Source organism: Rousettus aegyptiacus, unplaced genomic scaffold (assembly GCF_014176215.1).
Source record: "Rousettus aegyptiacus isolate mRouAeg1 unplaced genomic scaffold, mRouAeg1.p scaffold_m13_p_16, whole genome shotgun sequence".
Lineage (NCBI taxonomy): Eukaryota > Metazoa > Chordata > Mammalia > Chiroptera > Pteropodidae > Rousettus > Rousettus aegyptiacus.
In genome coordinates, this window is record NW_023416291.1 from 27,803,497 (window position 1) to 27,828,756 (window position 25,260).

The 25,260-nt window shown below is 35.1% G+C and overlaps 1 protein-coding gene across 3 annotated transcripts in view; it reads left to right on the forward strand.

The window, feature by feature from the left end:
• Positions 1 to 2,839: 2,839 nt before the first annotated feature.
• ADAM28 (ADAM metallopeptidase domain 28) overlaps positions 2,840 to 25,260 on the forward strand; it is a 51,745-nt gene continuing 29,324 nt past the window's right edge. For 2 of the 3 annotated variants that reach the window (XM_016148178.2, XM_036233624.1), the window contains exons 1-8: positions 2,840 to 2,997; positions 8,377 to 8,480; positions 12,013 to 12,089; positions 14,692 to 14,770; positions 16,110 to 16,186; positions 17,776 to 17,968; positions 20,682 to 20,753; positions 21,845 to 21,916. In XM_016148178.2, the coding sequence (XP_016003664.2) occupies positions 2,946 to 2,997; positions 8,377 to 8,480; positions 12,013 to 12,089; positions 14,692 to 14,770; positions 16,110 to 16,186; positions 17,776 to 17,968; positions 20,682 to 20,753; positions 21,845 to 21,916 (726 nt within the window). In that variant the 5' untranslated portion in view covers positions 2,840 to 2,945. The remainder of the gene's footprint in view (positions 2,998 to 8,376; positions 8,481 to 12,012; positions 12,090 to 14,691; positions 14,771 to 16,109; positions 16,187 to 17,775; positions 17,969 to 20,681; positions 20,754 to 21,844; positions 21,917 to 25,260) is intronic. The other variant, XM_016148177.2, reaches the window with a different exon arrangement.

The following is a 25,260-nucleotide window of genomic DNA, read 5'->3' on the forward strand; positions in this document are numbered from 1 at the left end:
ATTCTTAAATGATAAAAGTAATGCTAAGCACTACTTTAAATTTCAGAAATACAGAAAGAAAAAACATGAAAACACATCTTCCCAGCATACACAGACACAAAGTCTCTCTAAATTTGGAAATTTTTTTTTCTGTTTTTGCTTTTTCTTCTGAATAAATATTTGAAGTTTTTATTTAATTTTGATAATTTTGTATATAAGTTTATTGCTTTATTTTTGCCCTAATATTATGATGCAAAGATTTCCCATAATATTAAAAATCATTTTACAGGTAATTTTAAATATTGGCTTAATATTTTATTGAGTAAGTATGTAGCAGCTTACATATCTACCTTCTTATTTTCAGATAATTTCAGTTTTATCTTTTATAAATAATGTAATTAACATCTTGATGCATAAAATCCATTTTATATTTCGGATAACTTTTTAGAAAAAATCTTAGTGGTTGAATTATTTATTTAAAATATAAGCAAATGTTTAAAATGTTTAAATTTGACAGTGACCAATCTTCTTTTGGAGGTTACTTTCAAACTCTACGCTTTCACTTTGTTTGTTCTGTTACCTTAAGTAGTGGAAGAGATGTGATCAGATAAATTTGCAACATGTACACAAGTGTATAAAGCAGAGAGAAGAAATGTGTTCATCCATATTCAAACCTGAACATGGTTTCTTAACCTAGCCCCCACCCCAGCACATCCCTTAATTAGCATCACTAGAAACACTTACTCTACGCCAACTCCGTGTGGTTCATTTCTGAGTACGGGGAAAGCAAAGAAAGCAGTGCCTCAGTTCTCAGTGACTCTATATCTCTCTTTGGATTGAAGGAGTGTACTCCTCTGTCCATTCCCTAAGCAATTGTAGAGGTATGGCTGTTTAGAAATGTTTTACTTAAATAAAGACATGTATTGAAGATCCTATATCCCATGGTCCCAAGATTTGCCGCACGTGCTCAGAAAAGATCTATTGTCTTTGATTTTAATACTTCCCTCCAAGAGTTGTGGTAAAGATTGATACTTGGTAATATAAAGCAACAGGCACATTCTAATCACCAAATAAACATTGTATTCATCTCCTTTCCCCTTAAGAAGATCTTGTATAGCATTTGCCATTGTGGGGCTTAGTATATGGCAACAGAATTATCTTTTTCTCCTTTTTTCTTTTTTTCTTTTTAAATTAGTTTCAGTTATACAACACAATGGGTAGGCATTTATAGAACTAATTAAGTGATCCCCTCAATTACTCTACCCACCTGACACTACACATAGCTATCACAGGATTATGGACTGTATTCCCTACGCTGTACTTTGCATCCCTGTGACTGACTCCTAACTACTAAGTTGTACTTCATCCTTTTACCTATTTCACACTGCACCTTGACCACCCTCCCCTCTGGCAATCACCAGTTTGTCTTCTGTATCTATGAGTCTGTTTCTATTTGTTTATTCCTTTCTTTTGTTCCTTAGATTCCACATATAAGTGAAATCATATGCTATTCGTCTTTCTCCGACTTACTTCATTCAGCGTAACACCCTCTCGATCCATCTATGATGTTGCAAATGTAAAGTTCTTTTGAGGAAAGATACAGTCTTCCATGTATGCAATCTCTCTTCTTCCTTTTGTGACAAGAGGACCTGGGATCAGAGGTGTTATGGTCCTGGGCTATGGAACAGAGTGACAATGAGGTCTTCTGGTGCTTTAGCAATGACCCACCTTGGGCAGAGTTCAAATAATGATCTCTCACTCATATAATTTAATGGTTCTAAATAATTATTTTTGAAGATGTTTTGAATTCCATGAATAAAATAAATTCCCAGAGAACACAGCAGGACAATTCTATTTATTTAATTAGATCCAACCCAAGAATCTTAGGAAACTACCCATTGTTGGGTCCTTCTTTCCCATTCTCCCACTCTCAGGTCATAGGTCCATGGACCCCTATGAAGGAGGGGCCATCTACCATAAAGATACCTCCCCTCTCCATTTATCTGCATCTGTTTTTTCAATAGTTTCTTTTTTGAGGTATGTACCAAGAAGAAAAACAGGAGAGAATATAATACTGTGCTACAGATTATCGGCCCCCAGAAACTCCTCCCCATCACCAATAAAAAGGCAGTACCAATAAAAACACCAGCTCTTCCCTTACAGTAATCCTTATTATCTGCCTCTTGCTTGATGCTGTAGGATCCTTTCACTGTCAACTTCTCCCCAGCCAGCATCTCTGAAGAATTTTCTCTTTCTGACAATTATTTCCCAGTGAACTATGTTCCCTGAGGAAAAGGGTTAGGATCTGGGCAACCCCTGCTGGTGAATGCTACCACAAATAACCTTTATGACCTTTATGCACATAGCTGGAGTCCCTAGTATAGCTCCCTTCACACCTCTGGGCTTCAGTTTCCTCATATGTAACTTGCAGATGTTAAGACCTGCATTAAAAACATTTTTATGAGAACTAATGACACTAAATAGCATGCACTTCAAATGGTATCAGGCATGTATTAAAGGGAAATTACAATATACAAGAGCTATACAATTTGGAATATTAGTTCAAAGTAGAACTGCTCCTATCTGCATCCAGATCCTGATAAGCACCTACTTTTATCAAGACACGGCAAAACCACAACCTCTTGGAGGTTTATTGGGCTACAAGGATATACTAGAATGCACGACTTTTGAGTAGGGAATGTGGGTCTGAAGGAAAAAGAAAACGTAGCTGTGCTGAAGGCATCTGAGAGCGAGGAGGCAGCCAGGACTTCCTCCCGCCGTGCCACCGTTGCAGGGCCACAGCTTCAAGGTTGTGCAACACCTTCAGTAAACACTTCCTGGAGCAGAGACTGGAATGAACCCCGGAGTTTCATTCTGTCTCACTGGAGCGGAGGCAGCCACACACCAAGCAGGGCATGTCTGTTTGAGGGAGAAGAGCAGACACTGCGTTCCTGGGATCACCCAGGATGTTGCAAGGGCTTCTTCTGGCGGCCACTTTCTTCCTCTTTCCACTTCCAGGTAAGTGTTTGACTCCTTTTTAGGTTCTATTAAATATGTCAGTAAACTGCTTGCTTTTCATCTTCTCTCAATATCTTTTTTTCACTGATTTTACTAACTGGTTGAGCTGGTTTTAATCTGTTGCTTTGGGGGGCTGTAACTAATGTAAACACTCAGTGTAAAAGAGAGGCAAAGAGACATCCTTAATCCTTATTTACGTGTCTGACCTGAGAATATAGAAATCAAGTGGAAGTTTTCATTCAGCATAATTTAAATAATGAATATGATCTTTGAGTTGAAAAGTGAAATTCATCAAAACCCACCTTGTCATTTTTAAGCAGTAAAAATGCAATAGATTTGTCTGGTTATTGGTGTGCGAAAGGCATCAGAATGTATCTGTCATTATTATTGAGACCAGTTGGTTCATCCAGTACCTTTTGAGCTTACATTTTTAGTCCTTTCTTTACTGGAGATAATAAATAGAAATAAATGGAAATAAGTAATTGACCAATTTTATTTTATAAATCACTATGATATTACTTGATCAAAGCAATGTTACTAAGCTCGAGTTGATCTTTCACTCTTAAATGTTTAAGAATTTAAAAGTAGAGGAATCCTATTTCCTAATAATAAATCATGTCTAGCATGTCTCTCCATTTCTGATAAATCCTCCAATTAGATTTTGGTTAAAGTAGATTGGGAAACACATTTCCTTCGCCAATTTTTATTTCTAGAGCTTATTTAAGTTACCACACTATCTTTAATACCTTGGAATCCATCCCTGGTCAAACTTTTCTTGGGTTTCAGAATGCTTGCTGGGACCTAGAACAGGAACAGATTATCAACAAGAAGGATGGGTTTAGGGAAGAAACCGGTACTCACTCGGTACTTTTCCTTTTCCCTTTGTTTCTGATTTGTTTTTCAGACTTGTGAAAGTTTTACATAATATCTTTAAATACAGAACTGTTAAGCATTTAAGTTATTGACTTAAAATTCTTACTCTTTGAGTCACATTTGATAGAAATCTTCTTTTTGTATGTTGTCCAAAAATACTTTTACCAAAAACTCTTTGGGACACTTTGCATGGTTGGAACATAAGAATTGCTTGGGTACAACCTTAATGCGACAGCGTAAAGATCAATCCGAATCCATTAACAGAATCACATAGCTAATGCCGGAGTCTACCCACATTATAGCCTTGTCAGTTAAATTGGACCTACTGACTGATTCTGTTCCCCCTTGTGTTTGTATTCACAGCATGGCACCAGGAGATGCAATTTCCTTAGATGTCATGCCTAAAATCTCCAAGTATTTGGTGGTAGCAACAGAGGTTCTGAAGTAGCTCTTATGAGAACAGGGGGGCAGACAGACAGCTGCTCACCTTATCCTTCATCTCAATCAAAAAACTGCCCCCTCCTTTTACCTTCCATCTTGTATTTTCAAGACGGTCTCCCAGTCACTGAAATACCCTGATATTGTTTCCTATAGATTTATTTCCCAGCAAGAAGATAAGAAGTAAAGTGATTTTCATTTTCCCATCTCTTTTTTTGTTTTTCTACCCCATCATTCAAAGAACAAATGTGTGCTTCTGGGAGCATGGCTTTTGCCCGATTCTCATGTATATGAAATAAAAGAATGAGGTAAAATCGGCCAATTGTTTGTAATGAGCTCAAGAATCCCCTAGAGAAAAATAACTTATGAGATTTCATCATAGGAAAGAAAAAAATGTCTAAAAGGGTGTAACAGGTATTTAGGGAGATGAATTAAATGCACAAAGAGAAAATGTCTAGCAGAATTTCCTGGGAGTACAGTAATTTGAAATTATTTTATTTCAAATTAGCAATTCTTGCTTATCTTGAAAAGCTGACTAGAGGACCCTATATATAAAATTTCATTTTAATAGCCAAAATGATAAACTTAATTAAGTTGTGTTTTTCCTCAATGTGTGTACTCACTTTTCCTACACAAAATTTGAAATCATCGGATGATTTGAAGGGGTACAGAGAACCCTAGAATTTAAGTCAATATCGTTGCATAAACTTTTATTCAGGGCTTAATGTCATATGTTCGGTTTGTAAAGACATTGCTTTAAACAGTTTTGAACAGATCTGAACAAAAATGTCAATGTTATGTACAAATGTGCTAAACTACAAAATGACCCCAAGCACATTAGAAAAATAAAATAGCTTCCAGACCAGTGTCTGTTATATTAATCTTGTCAATAAGCTTTAGCTTTTTAAAAACTAATAAACATAAAAATAACTATCTAATCTAAACCAAAATAACAGGTTTATTTTTCTTGATCCAGTTTGATAGTCAAAACTAATCAAGCACATGTAAGTTCTGTGGGAAAGAGAAAGCAAGTATTAAAATGAATTAGTAGAAACATATTGTGTTACATCTCGGATTTGCGTAATCCCTGGATGGCAGTTAGTTATGTTTGTTCCACAAGCTTCAAAATAATTAGCCTGTATTATTCAGCTGGGAGGAGGCTGAACCATCTCTCTCAGCCTTAAGGATAAACGAGCTAAACAATATTTAGGTCTGCTGCATCTCTCCAGCTGCTGTGTAATTCGTTATATCTCAAACTGCATTCATTCAGGGGCCATCCTGGTTTTAAAGAAATAAGGGTCGTTAAGGGAAATTCTATCCTTTTCTGTAGAGAAAGTACTCTGTCGCAAGAGTTTGGCAAGAGCTGGAAATTGTTCATTTCAAACTAAAGAAAGTGAGAGATTACTGAAGGTTTTTAAAAAATATTCTGGTTTATTTGATACATTGGTTTTTTGGTGTTGCCATTTTGAAGCACTGTACCATCAGAGTTAGAAATAAATTTCTTTGCTAATTTTCATATTTCAACTCCATATTTAAGAGGTTATTGGTAATTTCCTATTTCATAAAATGTCATAATTTATTATTTTTATTTTTTATTAAATTTATTCGGGAGACATTGGTTAATAAAATTATATAGGTTTCAAGTGCCCATTTCAATAATACGTCATATGTATATTGTATTGTGTGTTAACCACCCAAAGTCAAATTTCCTTCTGTCACCATATTGTTGACCCCCTTTACCCTTGAAATATTGGAATTTAGCTACTGCCTAGAAGCATGGAGATCAGTGTCTATATCAAAGAGAACTCGTGCTGGTTGCATTGACCTATTCCTTTCTCACCCCTTCTGAATGAAGAATGTGCATGTGTTAATCACTTCCTGTTTTTATAAAAAGAATCAAGTAGTTATAATTTTATGACCCGAGGACAGCTTTGACTAATATTTGTATCAGAATAAGGTGTATTATGGATGAAAACCATTTTTTATATAGTATATTTTTTAAGTTACTCTGTTTGCAACGTTGGTAAATATATGACTTCCTGAGCTCTGTGATAATGGGATCACTTGCCCCGAATGGACACAGCCCACCAGCCAGCATGTGCGCCTTGTGGCATGCTTGTTTGATGTCACAGAGTTTACAGGAGGCTATAGGGAATCATGTCCTTAATTTCTGGCAGGGATAATTTTCTTACCTCTTGAAATCTTATTTTGAAATAATTACAATCATGAAAATTTTTTACTCAATTGAAAGGCAAAGACCAATTTAATATTTCTTTTGACTTTTGAATTTTGTTATAAAAATTGCTTGTAACTAATGTTATTATTGTCCTTTACCAAAAATTAACTAAATAGAAATAAAAAAGATAATTATGTCTATAAGAGTACAAAGTAACAGAGAGACTTTGTGATATAATTCTGGAAATATGTCTATGTAATGAGATTTTTTTTTTTATCCCAACTGATTAGAACTCTATCTGAAGGATCACTGCCTCCTCAAAGAGATTATAGAGGATTCTGTATTTATTTGCTGAAAATCATAGTCTACTTGACTGGACTAAGAGATCATTGTATCTGTCCCCTCTTTTCAAACAATTAAAAAACACAAATTAAACCCAAAGTTATGTATCCTAGTGTTGATGCCATGACTTCGAGTGCTTTTGAAATGTTTTGAAGAGTGAATCTCAGGTCACTGAGAGAAAAGCAGCTTTATCACTTTACCACCTCAATTCTGACCCAATGAGTTTTTAGCCAATGTAATCGCATATTCTGTATTTCAAAGTTAAATGTAAATGGCTCTTGAATGATGAAATGAATTAAAGCCATTATAAAATAAAAGAATTTTTTGAAAGTTCCTTCTTTAGATTCTGAAGAAATTTTTTTTTAAATAAATATTTATTCTTTGGGCTATATTGGGATAAGTGTACAGCCATCTAAGATGACCAACGAAAAACGTTCAGCTTTATTTGTTAAAAGATCAACCATAGTAACATAAATTTGGATTACAATAGAATGTAGTTTGAGTGTTTTAATGAACTAGGACTACTGTTAGAGAGGCTTCTGGTCCTTACAAAAAGAACTAAAGCCTTCTCAGTTGGTATGGCTGGGTCAGGGCCTGATTCCCACTGCATCTACCTTCTGCATGGACCTACAGCCCCTTCAGCGGCCAGTAATCAGGTCTGTCGACATTTCCTCAGGTGCCACACTATACAGAGCAGAGACCGGACCATGTGGGCAGATAAAAAAGAAAATAGAAAGTCCAGTGTTAGCTTTGAAAAACTGAATTTCTCTCAAAAATAACTTCTAGAAACAATATTAAAATGGGAATTCAAGATACAGATAGAAAACTGAATGAGATAGCTTTCTAATTTTCTTTCAATATAAATGCAAGCACAATTTTTTTTTCTTCTAGGCCACTACTAGTTCTAATTGTATGCTTCTCTAATTTTTTTTCCTCATATTTTATATGCAAAAATGAAGGTGTGTCTGTATTGCAAGACAAGCTAATTCTATCAAACTGGTATTGGAACCTTTTCTTACTTAGTTTCTTTCATTAGGGGAAAACATTGCTATTGGAAAACCCAAGAAAAATATATTAAAATCAAAACTATATTAAAAGCCATTAGCTATTTCATTTTTCTCTCAGGGTAGTTTTCAGAGTGCTTCAACTTAATTATTCTGACACTGATTAGCTTCCTAAAGAATTCTTTGGGGTTCTGCCTTCCTCACAGGCTTGTGCCTATACTATTTGCTGCATTTCTTTGCAGGGGATCCAAGTTAGTAAAGAGAAGTAGGAAAACTCAAAAGAAATATTTTCACTAAATTGAAAAACACTTATAAACTTTCAGTGAGATAATATTTGAAGATATAGATTATAATAAAGGTTTGAGAAGAGGAGTGGGTTTCTGATTTTGTCGATCTCTTCCAGTGTCTGCACTTCAATAATGCTCTTTCGTAACTCAGAGCCTCTGTGTGTAGCATCGTTCCTCAGAAATACAGTAAGGATGCCCATTGCCTATCAGTCTATATCAGTTTTGCTTTGCTAAATTTTCTGTTACTTTTTTTTCTCAGTAAATGCAATAAAAGAACTTTTTGAAGTAAAGGAGTATGAAGTGGTTTATCCTAGAAGACTTCATCCACTACACAAAAGAGAGGTCAAGATGCCAGATCAACAGGTATAGCTTTTGACTTAACAAAGAATTTTGAATATCTATCTATCTATCTATCTATCTATCTATCTATCTATCTATCATCTATCTATCATCTACACATGCACACATACAAACAATACCATGAACATTAAAATTGAAGTAGAAAATAAAATATTGTGGATAAATGCATGTATATATGCAATTAAATTAAGATTAATTACTGTAATTAAACATGAAATTTACTTCTGTCTCTTCTAAAAAGGCAGCTATTAAAAATTGTATAATTCTTACTACATAATGAGATGACATATTCACAGTCAAAAAAAGAAAGCTAAAACATAATTCATTTGACAACAATTTTCTAATTACCTATACGTGGAAATATTCTATAGGGAGCCTGGAAAATTCATATAAATGAGACATAAATAATAACTTGCATCTATCGATCGTAAGATACAACTCACTGGGGAGTTCATGTTCCCCTTACCGGGCAAGGTTCCTCACAGACTATTTCTTCTAAAGCAGACGTACTTATAACAGCAGGACCTGTAGTAGGCCCTATTCCCTGAAGTTATCTCTCAACAACATATTTCTGCTAAATCTCTCAATTTAAAGGGGTCCCATATGCCTTGGCTTCCCTGTCAACACTCAATATAGCTTTCTTCAAATACTTTTTGGAAGTATTTTAAAAATGCCAGAAACCTTTTTTCACTAAATATTTTGAGAAAATTTTCAATACAAGTCCACTGTTTTTCATCACAGTTATAAAGTGAGTTGTTCAAAACTGTAAAAATAAATATAAGCTTTGGACAATTTATTTTGATGAAAAACCATACAGTAGCTACTGGCATATATTAAATGATCAATTAATGTTTTAAATGATTGAGCGGATGGATGCAATCAATATAAAGTACTTGATATTTATTGCAAATACATTATTTATCTAGTCTACTACTCAGTTAACTGGTCATATGAACCTTACATTTTTCTTATCCATCGTGAAAGTAAAAGAATCTGAATTCAGGGGGCTTATTTATGTTCATGTCTTAGCTTTGTTAATTCATCCTGTGTAAATTTAGACAGATGCAAACTTCAAAGTCTAAATTTTGCCTAAAATTTGAAATAATAATAGGAATGCTTACTTTATATGGCTATTTTGAAATAATGTAGGTGAAAATCAAAGTGGGATGCAATTTATTAACTCTCTGTTCAAGAGTATCTTATGACTCTGCCCTGTGTAACCTCATCAGACTGTACTTCTGACTAACTTTCAAGGCTCTTTGTGCTTAATGCTATGGTTCATCAGGTCATTTTGTTTTCTTTCTGCTTCTCAACATAATCTTCTTTTCAGTCAGCCTGGGTATTCTCAAGGCCTTTCTTAATAATATGCTTGTTTCTACCTCTATGCCCTTCCTTATGAATTTCTTGCTACTTAAAACATTCTCTTTGTATGGAACGTCTGGCCCATCTTACATTGTTTGCCAAGGCAACATGAAATATTCATGTACATACTAATAGATCCTTATTTTGAACTTATGCTTTTACACCATTTGGCTCTTAATTTTTTTAAAAACATAGATTTTATTGTAGTGAAAATGCATGTATGTGTGTGTGTGATTGTGTATGTAGTTTCTACTGGTTTGAACTGCCCAGGTCAAATAAAAAAAGTGTTTTTTATGTCTTTGACATGTCTCTGCCTCTCCATCACCCTCATCTCTCAGCCCCTGTCCTATAGAAAATATTCCATAAATCCTCATTGATTCAAAGAATTTCTTGCAAGACACAACAATTTTATCGTTCGAAGAAAATAAAAGTATTAGGTCAAATCTCATAGAGAATTGAAGGAAATTTTGCTTAAATAATTTGAAAGCTTTAATGTTTCTTTATATAGTAAATCTTATTTTTATTTTTGTAGTTTTATCTAGTATATTTACAGATTTCTCCTTATTCCTTTTAGTTGCATGATGAATATTACAGATGAGCACTTAATGCTTCCAAGGTGACTCATAAATACATGTAGCTCATAATCCTAAAAATAATCCTTTGAAATTTTCTGGAGACACTAAAGACCAAGATAGAACCTTGAAGTATATTCACGATTGTGGGAAACAGATATCTAGAAGGCTATTCTAGTTAGAAGGTCATATCTAGTATTCTAATATGTTCATTCTATCTGGTCTTTCTTAAACCTGAACCATAAGTGGTCACAATTCCCCACGACTTTTATTTTTCACTCTCAGATTTCTTTCTAGCTCCTGTTATTCATGAAAATGGATTGAATTACAGTAGCTTCTCCTCATCTAGTCCCATAGTATAGAATGTCTATATTCATGGATTTTTGACCCCAAAGAGGACTTCAGTAATTGATAATTTAAAGAAAATATGGGTCAAAATACCTGATCTTGGAAATGGAAAAATCTCTGCACGATACCCCTGATCTGATGGGTCTAACTCATTCTTGTCCCTCAGTGAGCTTAGATACTCTTCAGACCAGAAGAGGGGAGGAGAGAAAATAACTTGGCCCTCGGTGCAACGCAGCAGAGAGAACAGCACAGTCTATAATAAGTGATTCTCAATCATATGTGATCTGCTATATTTAGATCTCTTTAATAGCATTGTGCTGACGCTTCCCAGTGAATTTTTAGATACTGTATGTAACTGTGGCTAATAACTCTGTTTTATAGAATAGTCAAAACTCAGAACCCAATAAGATTTTTTAAGTTCTTCTGTATAGTCACCTATAGCTTCTCCTGTGTATATGAATCTAAAGTTAAAACCGTTCTCCTGATTCACATGGTTTACTTAAAGTGATTGTTTCTCTTTCTGAATGCCTTAGACCATATTTTCTTCTTGATGACTTCTCCCTATCTTAAGGTGCATGCTCCTTTAATTTTGCCCATATTGTAACATCCACTTGGCCTTGAGAAGTTCTCCAAACCGAAACTCGTTAGTGAGAGGCTTGGAGGCCTGTGGGTCTGTGTGCACACAATTCCCTCTCAAATAATACCCTACCCTTTTCCATCAGGTTAATACTTATCTCAGCTTGCACATTACTTTCTCAAGAAAGCCTTTCCTGCCCTCAAGATGTTATATAGACATCCTACATTGCTTTTCACATGTATTTCACTTATTATACAATGTAACTAACATTTACTGTCTGTCTTTCCACAAGAATGTAACTAACATTTACTGTCTGTCTTTCCACAAGAATGTAAGCTTTCTGACAGCAGGTACCAATTTTTCTTGCTTAAATTTAAATGTCCAGAACCGAGAAGTGTCTTGCATATAATCAGCACTCAAATAATATTTGTAGAATACATGGATGGATGGATGGATGGATGGGTAGATGGATGGATATAAAGTTCTCAGATAGTTTGACTACCTAGTTGGCAGAGTTGTTTGATTGATTAAAAGAGACAGAAGCAGACAATTGGTATTATAAAGAACAGTGTTAAAGAAAAGCAGGCATTGTTTATTCGTGATTAAACAGATGGACCTAGCAAAATGAATATTTATGTGTTTTTAATTACCAGTAAATATTTGTGCATTTTTGCAGGAAAAATTTGAAACTGAATTGAAGTATGAAATGACAGTCAATGGAAAAATTGCAGTGCTTTATTTGAAAAAATCCAAGTAAGTGTCATACTTCTGATATAATCTTCATCAATAGTTAGCATATGGAAAGTGTGCTAATTGAATCTATTACTGCTTATGGCTCTCACAAACTTTGGCTACTCAGCTTTTTCTCGCAACTAGTTTGAGGAGTTCAGCAAATATTTCCTTCCACTTGAAGTAGTAGAAACACCTTGGATAAAATAACAGTTTACTAGAGTTTTGATACTTCTAGTAATAAAGCAGTGAATGAGAAGTAGGCAGATATATATTTTATCCAATTCTATGACATAACAGGTAGATTTTTAACTCTTCCCCCATGTTATTGCATTTTATTATTCTAATACTGAAAGATTAGATAATACTCAACAACAACGACAACAACAAAAAACAAACAATTCAATTAAAAAATGATCAGAGAACCTGAATAGACATTTTTCCAAAGAGGACATATAGATGGTCAACAGTTAAATGAAAAGATGCTCAGCATCCTTAATCATCAGAGAAATGCAAATTAAAATCATAATGAGATATCGCCTCATACCTGTTAGAATGCCTATCATCAAGAAATCAACAAACAAGTTTTGGCAAGAATGTGGAGAAAAAGAAACCTTCATGCACTGTTAGTGGGATTGTAAATTGGTGCAGCCACTATGAAAAACAGTGTGGAAATTCCTCAAAAAAAATTAAAAACAGAACTTATGACCCAGAAATTCCAGTTATGGGTATTTTTTCTGCAAAAATCCAAAACACTAATTTGAAAATTCATATGTACTCCCATGTTCATTGCAGCTTTATTTACAATAGCCAAGATATGGAAGCAACATAAATGCCCATCAATAAACTAATGGATAAAGAAGAGGTTGTACATATATACAATGGAATATTACTTGGCCATAAAAAAAAATGAAATCTTACCATTTGTGACAACATGAATGAACCTAGAGAGTATTATGCTAAGTAAAATAAACCAGACAGAGAAAAACAAATACCATATAATCTCACTTATATGTGGAATCTAAGGAACAAAATAAATGAATAAAAAAAGCAGAAACAGAGTCAGAGAAACAGATAACAAACTGATGGTTGGCAGATGAGAGGAGTGTTGGAGGGCTGGGCGGTACTAGTTAGGGCACTTTCAGCTTTTTCACTGAACTTTTTAAAAGTCTTGCAATTAAAGAGTCAATTAAAGAGTCAGACAAATGATTAAGAAGTACAAAATAGTCACAGGGATGTAAATTACAGCGCAGGGAATATGGTCATTAATATTGTAAAACTATGTATGGTGCCAGGTTGGTACTAGACTTATTGGGGGGAATCATTGTATATAAATGTCTAACCAATCACTATGCTGTCTGTAAACCTGAAACTAATATAAAATAATATTGAGAACAACTGTAATTTTAAAAAAGAAAGATTAGATATGAAAACAATTTACAACCATTTTCATCATTGCAAACAAACAAACAAACAAATAAACAAACAAAAAAACAAGTCATATATAAGTCAATAAACTCTAGGGCCAAAGAACAAATCAGTGATAAAACCAGAGCTGGGCTCTCCCGAGGCTAACACCATTGCCCTTTCTACCCAGCTATTCACTTACCTGTCAATTTTTCTCATTTGTTACATTGTGCTCTTATTCCTTCATACTTTTCAGTCAATTCATTAAAATTCAACATTTTTAAAAAAATTTCACTGCCTCCACTCTCACTCAGATCTTGATCATCCTATATTTAGACTACTTCAAAAGCAATTTTTTTTTAAACTTCTGTGCTTTCGGGCTCTTTCAGTCCCTAAATTGTTCTATATAGGAAAGAAAGAGAGACAAATAGACCTATTGCAAAAAATCACAACTGGCCAGATTTTGGAAACTGATATAATGGAAATAATACAGGCTTTGAATTGAGGTCGACCTGGATATGATCTTATGCCACTTGAACTATTTAATCTTATCCGGAAAATAAAGAGAGTAGTATTTACCTTATAGGATTGTTGAAAAGATTATATTAAATGACTCATGTAACATGTCTAACCCAGTGAGTGGCCAGTAGAGAGATAGCACTTAATACTTAATCATTTCCTTTTCTCCTCACCTCGACTCTTTAAAAAATATATTTGGGCTCCTATTTCCTGGCGGATAATTGAAGATAATAAAAGACTTTTTAGAAACTCAGTGAAAAAGCTGAAAGGGCCCTAACTAGAAAATATAAATTAATTTCCATTAAACTCTTCACCACTACTAGCTGTTAATAGTCACTGTTAGGATGGAAATACACTCATCCTAAACTGGTGTGGAACATTACTCTTTTGCATCATTTTTAAAATGTTGCCCTTCTCAGGTTCCATTTGATCCTCAAATCTCCCTTCAGACAATTCTGCGAAATCTGATGACAAAGCAGACATTGTCCCATATTATTCAGGAATGTCCCTGCCCCTCTGTCTTCCCATTTTAGCATCCCTTTTATTCTTGGACTTGTCTTGAAAGTTTAGGAGGAGGAGCTTGGGAGTTGAAATTTCCCTGTCCGCCACCCCCACCCCACTCCGTGAGAGCTCTCCCTTTAATCACTGGACTTTACAATTAGCATGAGTAATTATGGCTTTTTTCTTTTTCCCATTCCAGGGATCTCCTTGCACCCGGCTACACGGAAACACATTACAATTCCACTGGAAAGGAAGTCACCACCAGCCCGCAGATCATGGTAAAACAGAGTATTCTAGATTAATTGTTAATTGGGGTATAACCCACACACCTAAATGCAGTGTCGTTGCCTGACAAATAGTGAAAGGGAAACAGCATTTATAGCACTGGTGCTTTATTCAGTATACTAATTTCTTAATAGATCTTCCAACATTTGTACAGTTTGTCAAGAACAAACTCATTCCTTAACAACCATGATACATCTTTCCAGCCTTCAAGGGTTCCCACCAAGAGAGTGGGCAGAAGGAGTTTCTGATTTTTATTAGAGGAGTGAAGAATTAAATACATCTAGTGTTCTTAGTCAATGCCAATCACCTATCTAGATCATTCAGTCTCTCAAACTCAAAACTATTTCTTCAATGATAGAACTGCAGAATTCTATATTCTTTAAATAATTTATACTCTTGACTTTTATTTAGAGAAGATGACAGTGTAAAGTAACATGAGGGGTAGTTTATCTTTGCCATCTTTTCTGAGCTCTGTTTTGTATTATAAGGCCCTCACACATTCTCTTCTGTAGTAGTCCCCAACCTTTTTGGCACTAGGGGCCTGTGTTCCTATGAGAATCTAATGCCTAGTGATCTGAGATGGAGCCAAGGCGGTGATGCTAGTGCTGGGGAGCAGCTGCAAATACAGATGAAGTTTCTCTCGCTTGCCCGCTGTTCACCTGCTGTACAGCCTGGTTCCTAACAGGCCATGGACTAGTATCAGTCCATGGCCCAGGGGTTGGGGCTCCCTTTTCTATAACAGTGACACAGAGGTTTACATGAGCCAATACCTCTTCTGTCCCAGAGGAGAATGTTATACTTGATTGAAGCACATCCACATGAAAAAGGATTAGGATTGGGCATTTTGCTCCAAAGGGAAGCAAGGGGTGCTATATTAATCCAATTAGTGTCGCGAAACTCTTTGGATAAATCAAAAAATTAACAAGACAATTTGAATGACAAATTCATTGAAAAGAGTTAATAGGTATTAGAAAAAAATAATAAACTATCAAGGAAAAGAGTGAATATCTGATGTTTGGGATCTCAGGTTTTAAACATACATCTGTAAATTTTTCTTCCAGATTGTATTCACCTGTTATTCTTTGTCTGCAATATCAACATTTATACCTACATTTAGTTAACACTAAGCATTTGAGATCACTAGCTAAATATTAAAGATTTTAACCATATAAAATTTAAATATTTGTTATATCTCTAAGTTGGCTATTCCTCAGTATAAAATGATTTTAAAACATTATAGATCTTATCTCAATATTTCAAATTTAAATTTAGCAATAGATCTAAAAAACATACACATTTTCCTTTATAAAACCCCTTTTCTCTTTTCTTTAGGATGACTGTTATTACCAAGGACACATCATTAATGAAAAAGTTTCTGAAGCTAGCATCAGCACATGTAGGGGTCTAAGGTAAGACTTCATGAATGCTTTGTATGTGCCGGTGATGATGGTGAGTGTGTGTTTTAATAAACCTGAAGAATATCACATATAATTACCTATATAATAGTTGAGTATGAATTCTAAGGACTCACAAATTTTGAAATTTGAAGGAAACGTGGCTTTTGTTGATAGTAGTTTAAAAATTACACATCCGAATTGCTTGCAGAGTTGCTTTTGTTGTTTGCTTGCTTGTTTTCAAACTATAGGTTTTGAGTCCCAGTTTTCAAGTTAGAATATTCGGGGAATGGCAGCCCCTCTCCATCTTCTCTTTTCATTCTAAAATCTCTAACTTGTCCATCCACACCCGTGATATCCATTGTGTGTGTGTGTGTGTGTGTGTGTGTGTGTGTGTGTGTGTGTTTTAAGGACTCCCAAGTATTTGTCCACAGTAAGATATCTTCTTATATCTATCCTTGATTGCCCAATTTCTTGTTACATATCTCCATATCTCTTTAATATCTGGATGTCTTAATGAAATCTGAATCTTAAAATACTCCTAATCAAGCCAATAATTCTCTCCAAAACCTGATATTTGTCTGGTGTTTTCTATCTCAATGAATGATATAATCAACCAACTACTTGCTCAATCCAGAAACCTAGGTTTCTTGACTTGTTACCTCCCAAATATCCATTTTCAATCTACTATCAAGCCTTATTGATTATATGTTTTAAATATTTCCTGAGATTATCCACTACATTCTCTCTCTACTGCCATATCCTAATTCAAACTACCACGATCATCATGCAGACCATTGCAATAAACCACCCAACTTATCTCCTCGAGCCTATTCTTGTATTCTAATTCTATGCATATAATTATGTCATATAATTATACATATTTGTGGATCTAATGTGATAAGTTAATCCACATCTATATTTCTCATTTGATTATAAACTCTGTGAGAGGAGAGACCATGACTCTTTTTCACTATCGGCCTTTAGTCCAATGCCTAATGAATAATGGGTGCTGTCTGAATTTTGGTTGAATGAGTCTTAGCAAAACTCAGGGCTTCAGCAGAGAAAAGTGAGGTAAAATTGGTATTATTTATTGATCACGTGCTTTACATATTATGTCCTCCAATTTTATAACTTTCCTATTATGTTGGTATTATTATTCTCATTTTATAGTTGTAGAAACTGAGGCTATGTGAGTTTAAGTAATTTCCTACAGAATCACAGCTAATAAATCGTCGACCCAAAATTTTAACCCTTTTCCATAAAACTCCAAAATCTCTTTCATTTTCAGTACACCTTTAGAGCAAACAAGGCATAGGGAATAGAAGAACAGTGGAAATTCATGAAATTTCATTCTAGTACCAGCCCTGACCTACATTAGCTATATGATATTGCAATTGTCACTTCTCCCCAAGGGGTCTTATTTCCTCATAGAGAAAATAAGTTTAGGTTTTATCTAAGGAGATCTTCAGCTATAATGTTACACTATATTCTACTGCCATGAGCTTGGAATGTTTTGGCCTTGGTAACTTTTTAGAATCTCTATCTGTAGCACTTGCAAGCAGAAATATTTTTTAAGAAGCTCGGATTCTCATGTTTTCCAGGGGCTACTTCAGTCAGGGAGATGAAAGGTACTTCATTGAACCTTTAAGCCCCACATATCAGGATGAACAGGAACATGCACTCTTCAAGCATGATCCTGAAGAAAAGAAGAATGACAGCACCTGTGGGACAGATGACATATCATGGGCACATGGATCTCGCCAGAATATAGCCCTACCTGCCACCAGTCTGGTTGTATGTATACCTTTATTTTTTATTTGCAACATTCCTGTGTATTCTGTCCTGACTGACCTGGGTTCCAGTCTTAGCAGCTGTAACTGAAGGGAACTTTACAGTCATTGTTGAAACTAGTAAGGTATAGAGACACTAAAACATTGTCATACATTGATTTATTTAATAAGTACCTATGGATCAGCTATTATTAACAACAACGTGCAAGGGCTAAAAAGAAGTATAAGGCTCGCCCTCCAGGAGCAGGCAACTTTACCAATACTACAACATTCACAAAGGTGTACAATATTATTATCACTTTGAGATATATTATCCTGCTGTCTTCGTTAATGAACTCATTCAGCAAATCTTCAAATACTGTTGTAAGTGCTAGAGATGTAGCAGTAAGAGAAATTAATATAGGCTCTGCCCACAGGATCTTAGAATATTCTTTCACATATGAAATTCAGTTTCCAGTCATGGAAGAATCATCTTTTCTAAATGTCCTCAGAATCTATAAACAGTGGGCAGAATTGGTCTGGATAAAATATAATCTGTTGGGTTCTATTTGCTGTGAGCGTAAATTCTACCAGCCATATATAACATCTAAGAACCCAGAATCACCACTTATAGCTATATAATTCCATAAATGTTGATTTCCTGTTTTAGCTGGTACAGACCTCTTGTCTCTCTGTCGTAATTTCTTGCAAACCATGTGCAAATAGCTGTGTTTCCATGACATCCTATTGTTTTGTTTTTCCTCCTACCTCATTAGTGCTACCTACTCCTTCTTAGCACCTCTCACTATGATCTCTCCTTTAATTGACTACTAAATATTAGAGACCCTCAAAAAGCTCCATCCTGGGTCGCATTCTTTGCTTTATCTACACATTCTTCCTAGGTAATCTCATCCTGTGCTATATGCTCTATTTAAATAAGAACTCTGCATTAATTACTATCAAATGTATATCTCCAATTTTGGAATCTCCTCTAAAGGCCAGACTATTATAATTAGCTACTTACTTCATGCATCATTTGAATGTCTGATAGCACAAACTTAACGTGGTCAAAATAGAACTACAAATTTCTAAGCCCTAAACAAAACGTGCTTCTCCCTCATTCTCCTCTAACTCAGTTGGTGGTACCACCATTCATTATGTCTCAGGCCCAAATATAGAAATTATCCTTAGTTCCTCTTTTCTTCATTCCTCTTTATCTGGTGTTTGTCAGCAAATGCCTTCATGTAGTTCAGATATTTCGTTTTGTTCCCTCTTTCCAACTACCACAATAATCACAGCAGCAGCCTCTCACTCTCGCTCTCATTTCTGCCTCAGTAGAATCCACTCTCCATACAATACCTGGAGTGATTCTTTTATTCTAAGTCACATCATGTCACTTTTCTGTTTAAAACCCTCAAATAGTTTCTCATTACCTTTAGTACAAAATCTAAAAGAGCTGACCATGCGTTACAAACCCTGTATGATTAGGGCCCCACATACCTCTCTAATCACTTCCTATCTTCTACTCGCCACCCATCAATGACCTCCCCATTATGTTCTGACAAATCCGAACTTTTTCCATGCTTTAAACATGCCAATAACGATTCACCTTAGAGTCCTTTCACTTTTTTTTTCTTTTAATTTTTCCTCTGCTGCAATTGTCTTCCAAGTAATCTTCTCTTGCCTGGCTTCTCATTTTCATTAATATGTCAGCTTCGGGACCAATTCTTTAAAGTTTTTCCTAAGCATCTATTCTAAAATGACGACCTCATCACTCAATATCATTCCCTCCATTTGATACTCTACATAGCACTAATTCCCATCTGATATATCTATGTTTATTTGTCTGCTGTGAGCATTTTAAGCACATGGACCTTTTCACTGCTGTATCCTTAGTGCCCAGAACACAGTTGGTGCATAGTAAGGGCTAATAAGTATGTTGCTCTCATGGAAAATGGGAGGTAAGTACATACCTCGTTAGATAACACTTAAAAGTCTACCTTCAGTAATCCGTTCTTGTTAATAGAACCTTATTTACTTGTTAAAAGACAAGCACTTCTAGAAATGCAACCTAATAAACTTTAATGGTTTATTATTTAGTACAAATAATATGTCTGCTATTTTTGGATGGGACGGTCCACTAAGATACATGTTTTTTGTTGTTGTTTTGTTTTGTTTTGTTTTGTTTTGTTTTATAAAGAGAAAAGAACAGAAAATAGGAAAGCTCGGAATGTGAGAAAGAGATTTAGTTCTGTCTGAGAAGAAAAGAATAGATTAGGCTTCATGATGGCTTCGGGCATTGCACCATTGGTAAAGGAGTGGGTATTCACTGGGCTAGAAATAAAAGGATACATACCAAACAAACAAAATGTTAGAAGGAGACTGAAGTTGAAGTTGGTCAATTTCATTTCAGGAGAGTAGAAAAAGTCCACTGTTCAAAAAAAATCCAAAGACTTGAGTTATAATTCCAGCATGCCTACTAATCAGTTGTGTAATCATTTAAACTCTTTGGTGAAATAAAAGAATCAGAGTAGAATATCACTGATGTCTCTTCTAGCTCTGATGTTCTGAACCTTGCCTGTAGATAATTCTGGCTGATTAGAGTTAAAATGGTAATATTGTCTTTCTTTATTCCTAGATATCAACCAATCTCATGAAATAACACATTTCCAATAAAAGAATGACTTTTGTAGAGAGAGATGTTGTCTTAGTAATTTATCTTTTAATATTTATTACAGAAATCAAATGATCGGAAGGTTTGGGAACATAAGAAATATATAGAATATTACTTGGTCCTGGATAATGGTGAGGTAATTATATCAGATAAATATCTTTTAAAATCCCCTTCTACCTAAATGTATTATGTGAGCTATTAAATATGTAGATTAGTTTAGAAAAATCATGACTGTGAGCTATCCTTTTTTACAAATTGTTCTGAGTCTAGGAAATTTAACATATAATTAGACTGATATAATTGCTCTTTCTCAGGGATATGCAGCTGATACAATATGCATAAACTGAATTCTTTGCACTACTATGCTCCTTTCTGTTGTCTTAAGAGTTCCAACTTAGTTTTTCCATAAATTCCTTTGTCATTTTGTCTTCTGTTAAGTAGTTAAATTATTGGTGAATTAGAATTTATGCTCATCATAGAGTGGTAAATATAAAAGGCTAATGAATAGAAACTTCTAAAAATGGCAATTTTTTGCTAATATTCATTGTTTATCTTCTTTTATGAGAATGCATTTTCACCTGTTGAATATTCTAAACCTGAGGTCTACATTGTAATTTCCAAAGAAAAAAAAATCTATGCTATGATAATATTAGCAAGTTAATTAGTTGAGGCCCTAAAGCATTGGCCTCTCATTATATTAAGTTTATTTGCTGCCTAGGTATTTTTAAATAAAAAAAAGCTGTTTCTTGCACCAATTCTACATGGCTTAAGAAATCATGATATTTTACCAAAAATACATTTGGAATAAATTTTCAGAGCATTACACTGAGTTAGTTCTTCAGAAGACAAACATTATTTCTACTTCTAAAGCATTTTAATTCAGCTAGAGAAATAGGAAGCACTTTGTTTCTAACTTCTACGTGTTAACTTTTATAACTGATAATGAATTATAACCACTGATAGGTAAAATAAACTGAAGTTGTCTTTTTTTTAAATTTTTAAAAAAAATTTTTAGGCGAGGCAATTCTTGGTTGACCTCACAGATTGCTAGGACCTTGTCAGTTTGCGATCCCTTATTTTTTATTTTTTATTTTTTACACCTGCAGCACCTTCCTAGGTGGTCTCCCATCAAAGTTCTAACCAGGCCAGACCCTGAAATTGCTTTTTTTGCCTTCCTATTATGTTCATTTTTATCAGTGTTCATATTTTGTCTTGTTTGTTTTTTAGTTTAAAAAATACAATCAAGATCCAGAGGAAATAAGAAAGAGAATGTTTGAGATGGCCAATTATGTCAACATGGTATGATATATTTTATTAAATGCAATTTTAACAATTAGCTAGTTGGTGTCATTGGTGTTTCTATGAATGCTCATGAAACAGTGGAGAAAGTCATTAATTACTCTTAAGACTAACACTACTGACTGACTCTCGAAGAGTGGCCATAACTTTTACTACTCAAATATAAATAATACATAATAGAGATTTTCTTATCACACTATTCATAGGTCTATGAAAGTATAAAAGGTGGTTTTGTTTGTGTGGTTTTACTTGTGCAGTTTTGGTTTTTCTAAAGCTCAGTAAGAAGATGCTGACAAATTAATCTCAATAGAAAGCCAACCTAAGGAAAAAAAACATAAAAAAAAAACAAAAAACAAAATAAACTAAGCTCTGGCACAGTGACATTTTTTATACATTATTTCATTTAACACTCAAAAAAAAACCCTCTAATATATTATTAACTCAAATTTATGGTTAAGAAACTAGATTCTGAGAAGCAAAGTAACACCTAAAATCACAAAATTAGAGAATGGTAGAGGTAAGATTTGAACTTAGATTTCAAGCCCATTTTGATTGTATAATTGTTGATTCTGTTTTTTAAGTATGATTTTATCATCTAATTTCCAAACTCTCTTAAAAAATCATTTCTATATCTCTTCTATTTAAATCTTAACTGTTAGTTTCTTGTTAGTCGAACATATGATTAGCCTGCTCAGTTGAAAGGAGTGTCTCTTTGGGGTGGGTGTCCTGCGAATCCTCTAAGGATAGAAAGAAAATGAAAGTGAATTCAATGACCAAGGTCATATCTCATCTTCTCACCACAAAGATCACTCTGATTCCTCTTAAGGAAACCCAAAAACTGGCCATATTTATTGAGCACCTACTTTGCGCCAGGTACAAATAAAACAAGAAAGTAGGGAATGAAACTGACAAATAGTCTTTCCTTCAAGGAGTTTACATTCTTATTAAAAAAGACAAACATAAATCAAATAAAGAGTACATAGAATGGTGATAAGTGCTATAAAGAAAAATAAAGCAGAGAGAGAGAGATTTATTTTGGGTACTATGTTAAACAGAAAAGGCCTCTTAAATAAGGTGATATTTGAGTGGAGGCCTGAAGGGAGAGAAGTGTGTATCCCTAAAGGAGGGTCTTCAAAGCAGAGCAAAGGACCTGAGGGAAGAATCCAGCATGCCCTGTTTGAGGACCAGTGAGAAAGCCATCGGGTCAGGAATGTAGTAAGCCAGGGCAAGGGTGGGATTAGGTGACATTTGACAAGTAGCAGTAGATGAAACCTGAAGTCTCTGGTGGGCCTGTGTAAGAATTTTGTTATTCTTCATGAGTGAGGAGGACACTGGAGAGCAGATGTGTGTTCTTAAAAGATTATCTTGACCATTACATCAAAAATAAACAGGGAAAGCAAGGGCAGAAACAAAATCAGATGGGGAAATTGTGCCACAATTCAGGCAAGAGATGATGATGGTTTGAGAAAAAGTAGTGGGAATGAATCTATTGATAATAGCCGACTTCTGGATAGAGTCAATGGGGTTTATGAGATGGGTGGGAGATGGAAGACTTAAGAAAAAGGGAGGAGTCAAGTGACATCAAGCATTTTGACCCGAACAGCTTCAGGAATAAGAAAATATGGTAAGGGATGGTGACCCAGAGGAAAGATTATGATTTCTGTTTTAAACACATTGAGATTTTTTTTGTGTGTGTGTGTAAAGATTTCTTGGTGGAGATGCTGAATAACAAGATTGCAGTTCAGGGGCAAGGTCTGGGCGGAGATATAAATCTATGTGTTCAGCACATATAGATGACATAAGACATGAGTCAGCAAACTATAGCTTGTGGGCCAAAGCCGGCCTCGTGCTTTTTTACAAAATAAAGATTTCTCAGAACACAGCTACCTTCATTTGTTTACACACTGTCCGTGGCTCCTTTCCTGCTACATTGCCAGAGGTGGTGAGCAGTTTCAATCGAGACCACACATCCTCAAAGCTTAACGTATTTTCTATGCAGACTTTTACAGAAAAAGTTTGCCAACCCTGGTATAAAATACCAGATATGGATAGGTAGAAAAGAGACCTGAAGAGAGATCCTTTAAGTATGTTTTTGAGAAGAGATTAAAATGGAGGAAAAACTGACAAAGAGACCAAGAAGTGGTGATAGTGAAGCAGGAGGAAAACCAAGAGAGGGTGTTGTCCCGGGAGCTACTTAGAATAAAAATTTGCCAAAGGAAATTACTGGTGATTTTACATGCTTCTGAGCACTAAGGATTGGCCATTGGAATTGACCTGGAGAGAAGCAAGTTTCCATGGAGTGTAGGAGTGTAAGGATAAAAGCCTGATTAGAATGAGTCCAGAGAGAATGAGAGAAGTGGAATTAGAGACAGCAAACACAGAAAAGTCTTCCCACGAGTTTTGCTATAAGTGGGAGCAAAGAAACGGTGCATAAGTTAGAGAGGAGAGAAGGTCACAAAGAGAAATTCTCCTCCAACTCATCACCCGCCACCACCATGGGGCATCCTTTTTTATCCACATTTGATGGGAATAATTCCATAGGAGGCTAAGCACTGACAATGCAAGGAAGATGAGAGCTGCTGGAACAATCTCTTTGAGCTGGAGAGAGGTAGGAGATCTAGTGCATGAGTAGAGAGGTTGGCCTTAGGCTCACAGCTCTTTCATGCATTTGGTAAGAACAGGAGGCACAGGTTGTTCGATCAGGTGTATAGTGCAGCGGGTAGATGGGTGGTAAGAACTTGTGGAAATTCTCGTCCGATTGCTTTTATAATCTCAGTGAATTTGGAAGCAGAGGTATCTGCTTAGTATAGGGAGTAAAAATAAAGTACCGAAATTTCTAAGAAAGAGAAGCTGATATGAAAAAATGTTCAGAGAGTGAGTGGATTTTGGAAATGCAGCCGGTTTGCTGGAGAGGGCGACAGCCCACCTGAGGTTTGTAGTCATGGTTTCAAAGTTGGAAGAGCTCAGCATAGTTGCTTTCCCCATCCGTGTTTTGGCGCTTGGTAAAGAGACATAGCGGAGAGTTAGTTTTAACCAGGATTAGAGTTCTGTCAGGCGAGTAGAATAAAGCAAGAAATGAATAAGAAAGTTGAGAGAATAATAAAGGGGAAGATTTTAATCTGGTTAGAGTTTTACGTCTCTTTCTGTGATCATTCCATTCCTCAATGCTTTTATTACTTTCCAAACTACTTTTCTCAGCAGAAAGTTGCCCCATGAGAAAGCTTGTCACTGTGGAGTTTTTTTTTCAAGCTGTATTAAGATATAATTGGTATATAACAAACATTGTACAAATTCAAGATGTTCAATGTTTTGTTTTAATACACTTATGTATTGTAATATACTTA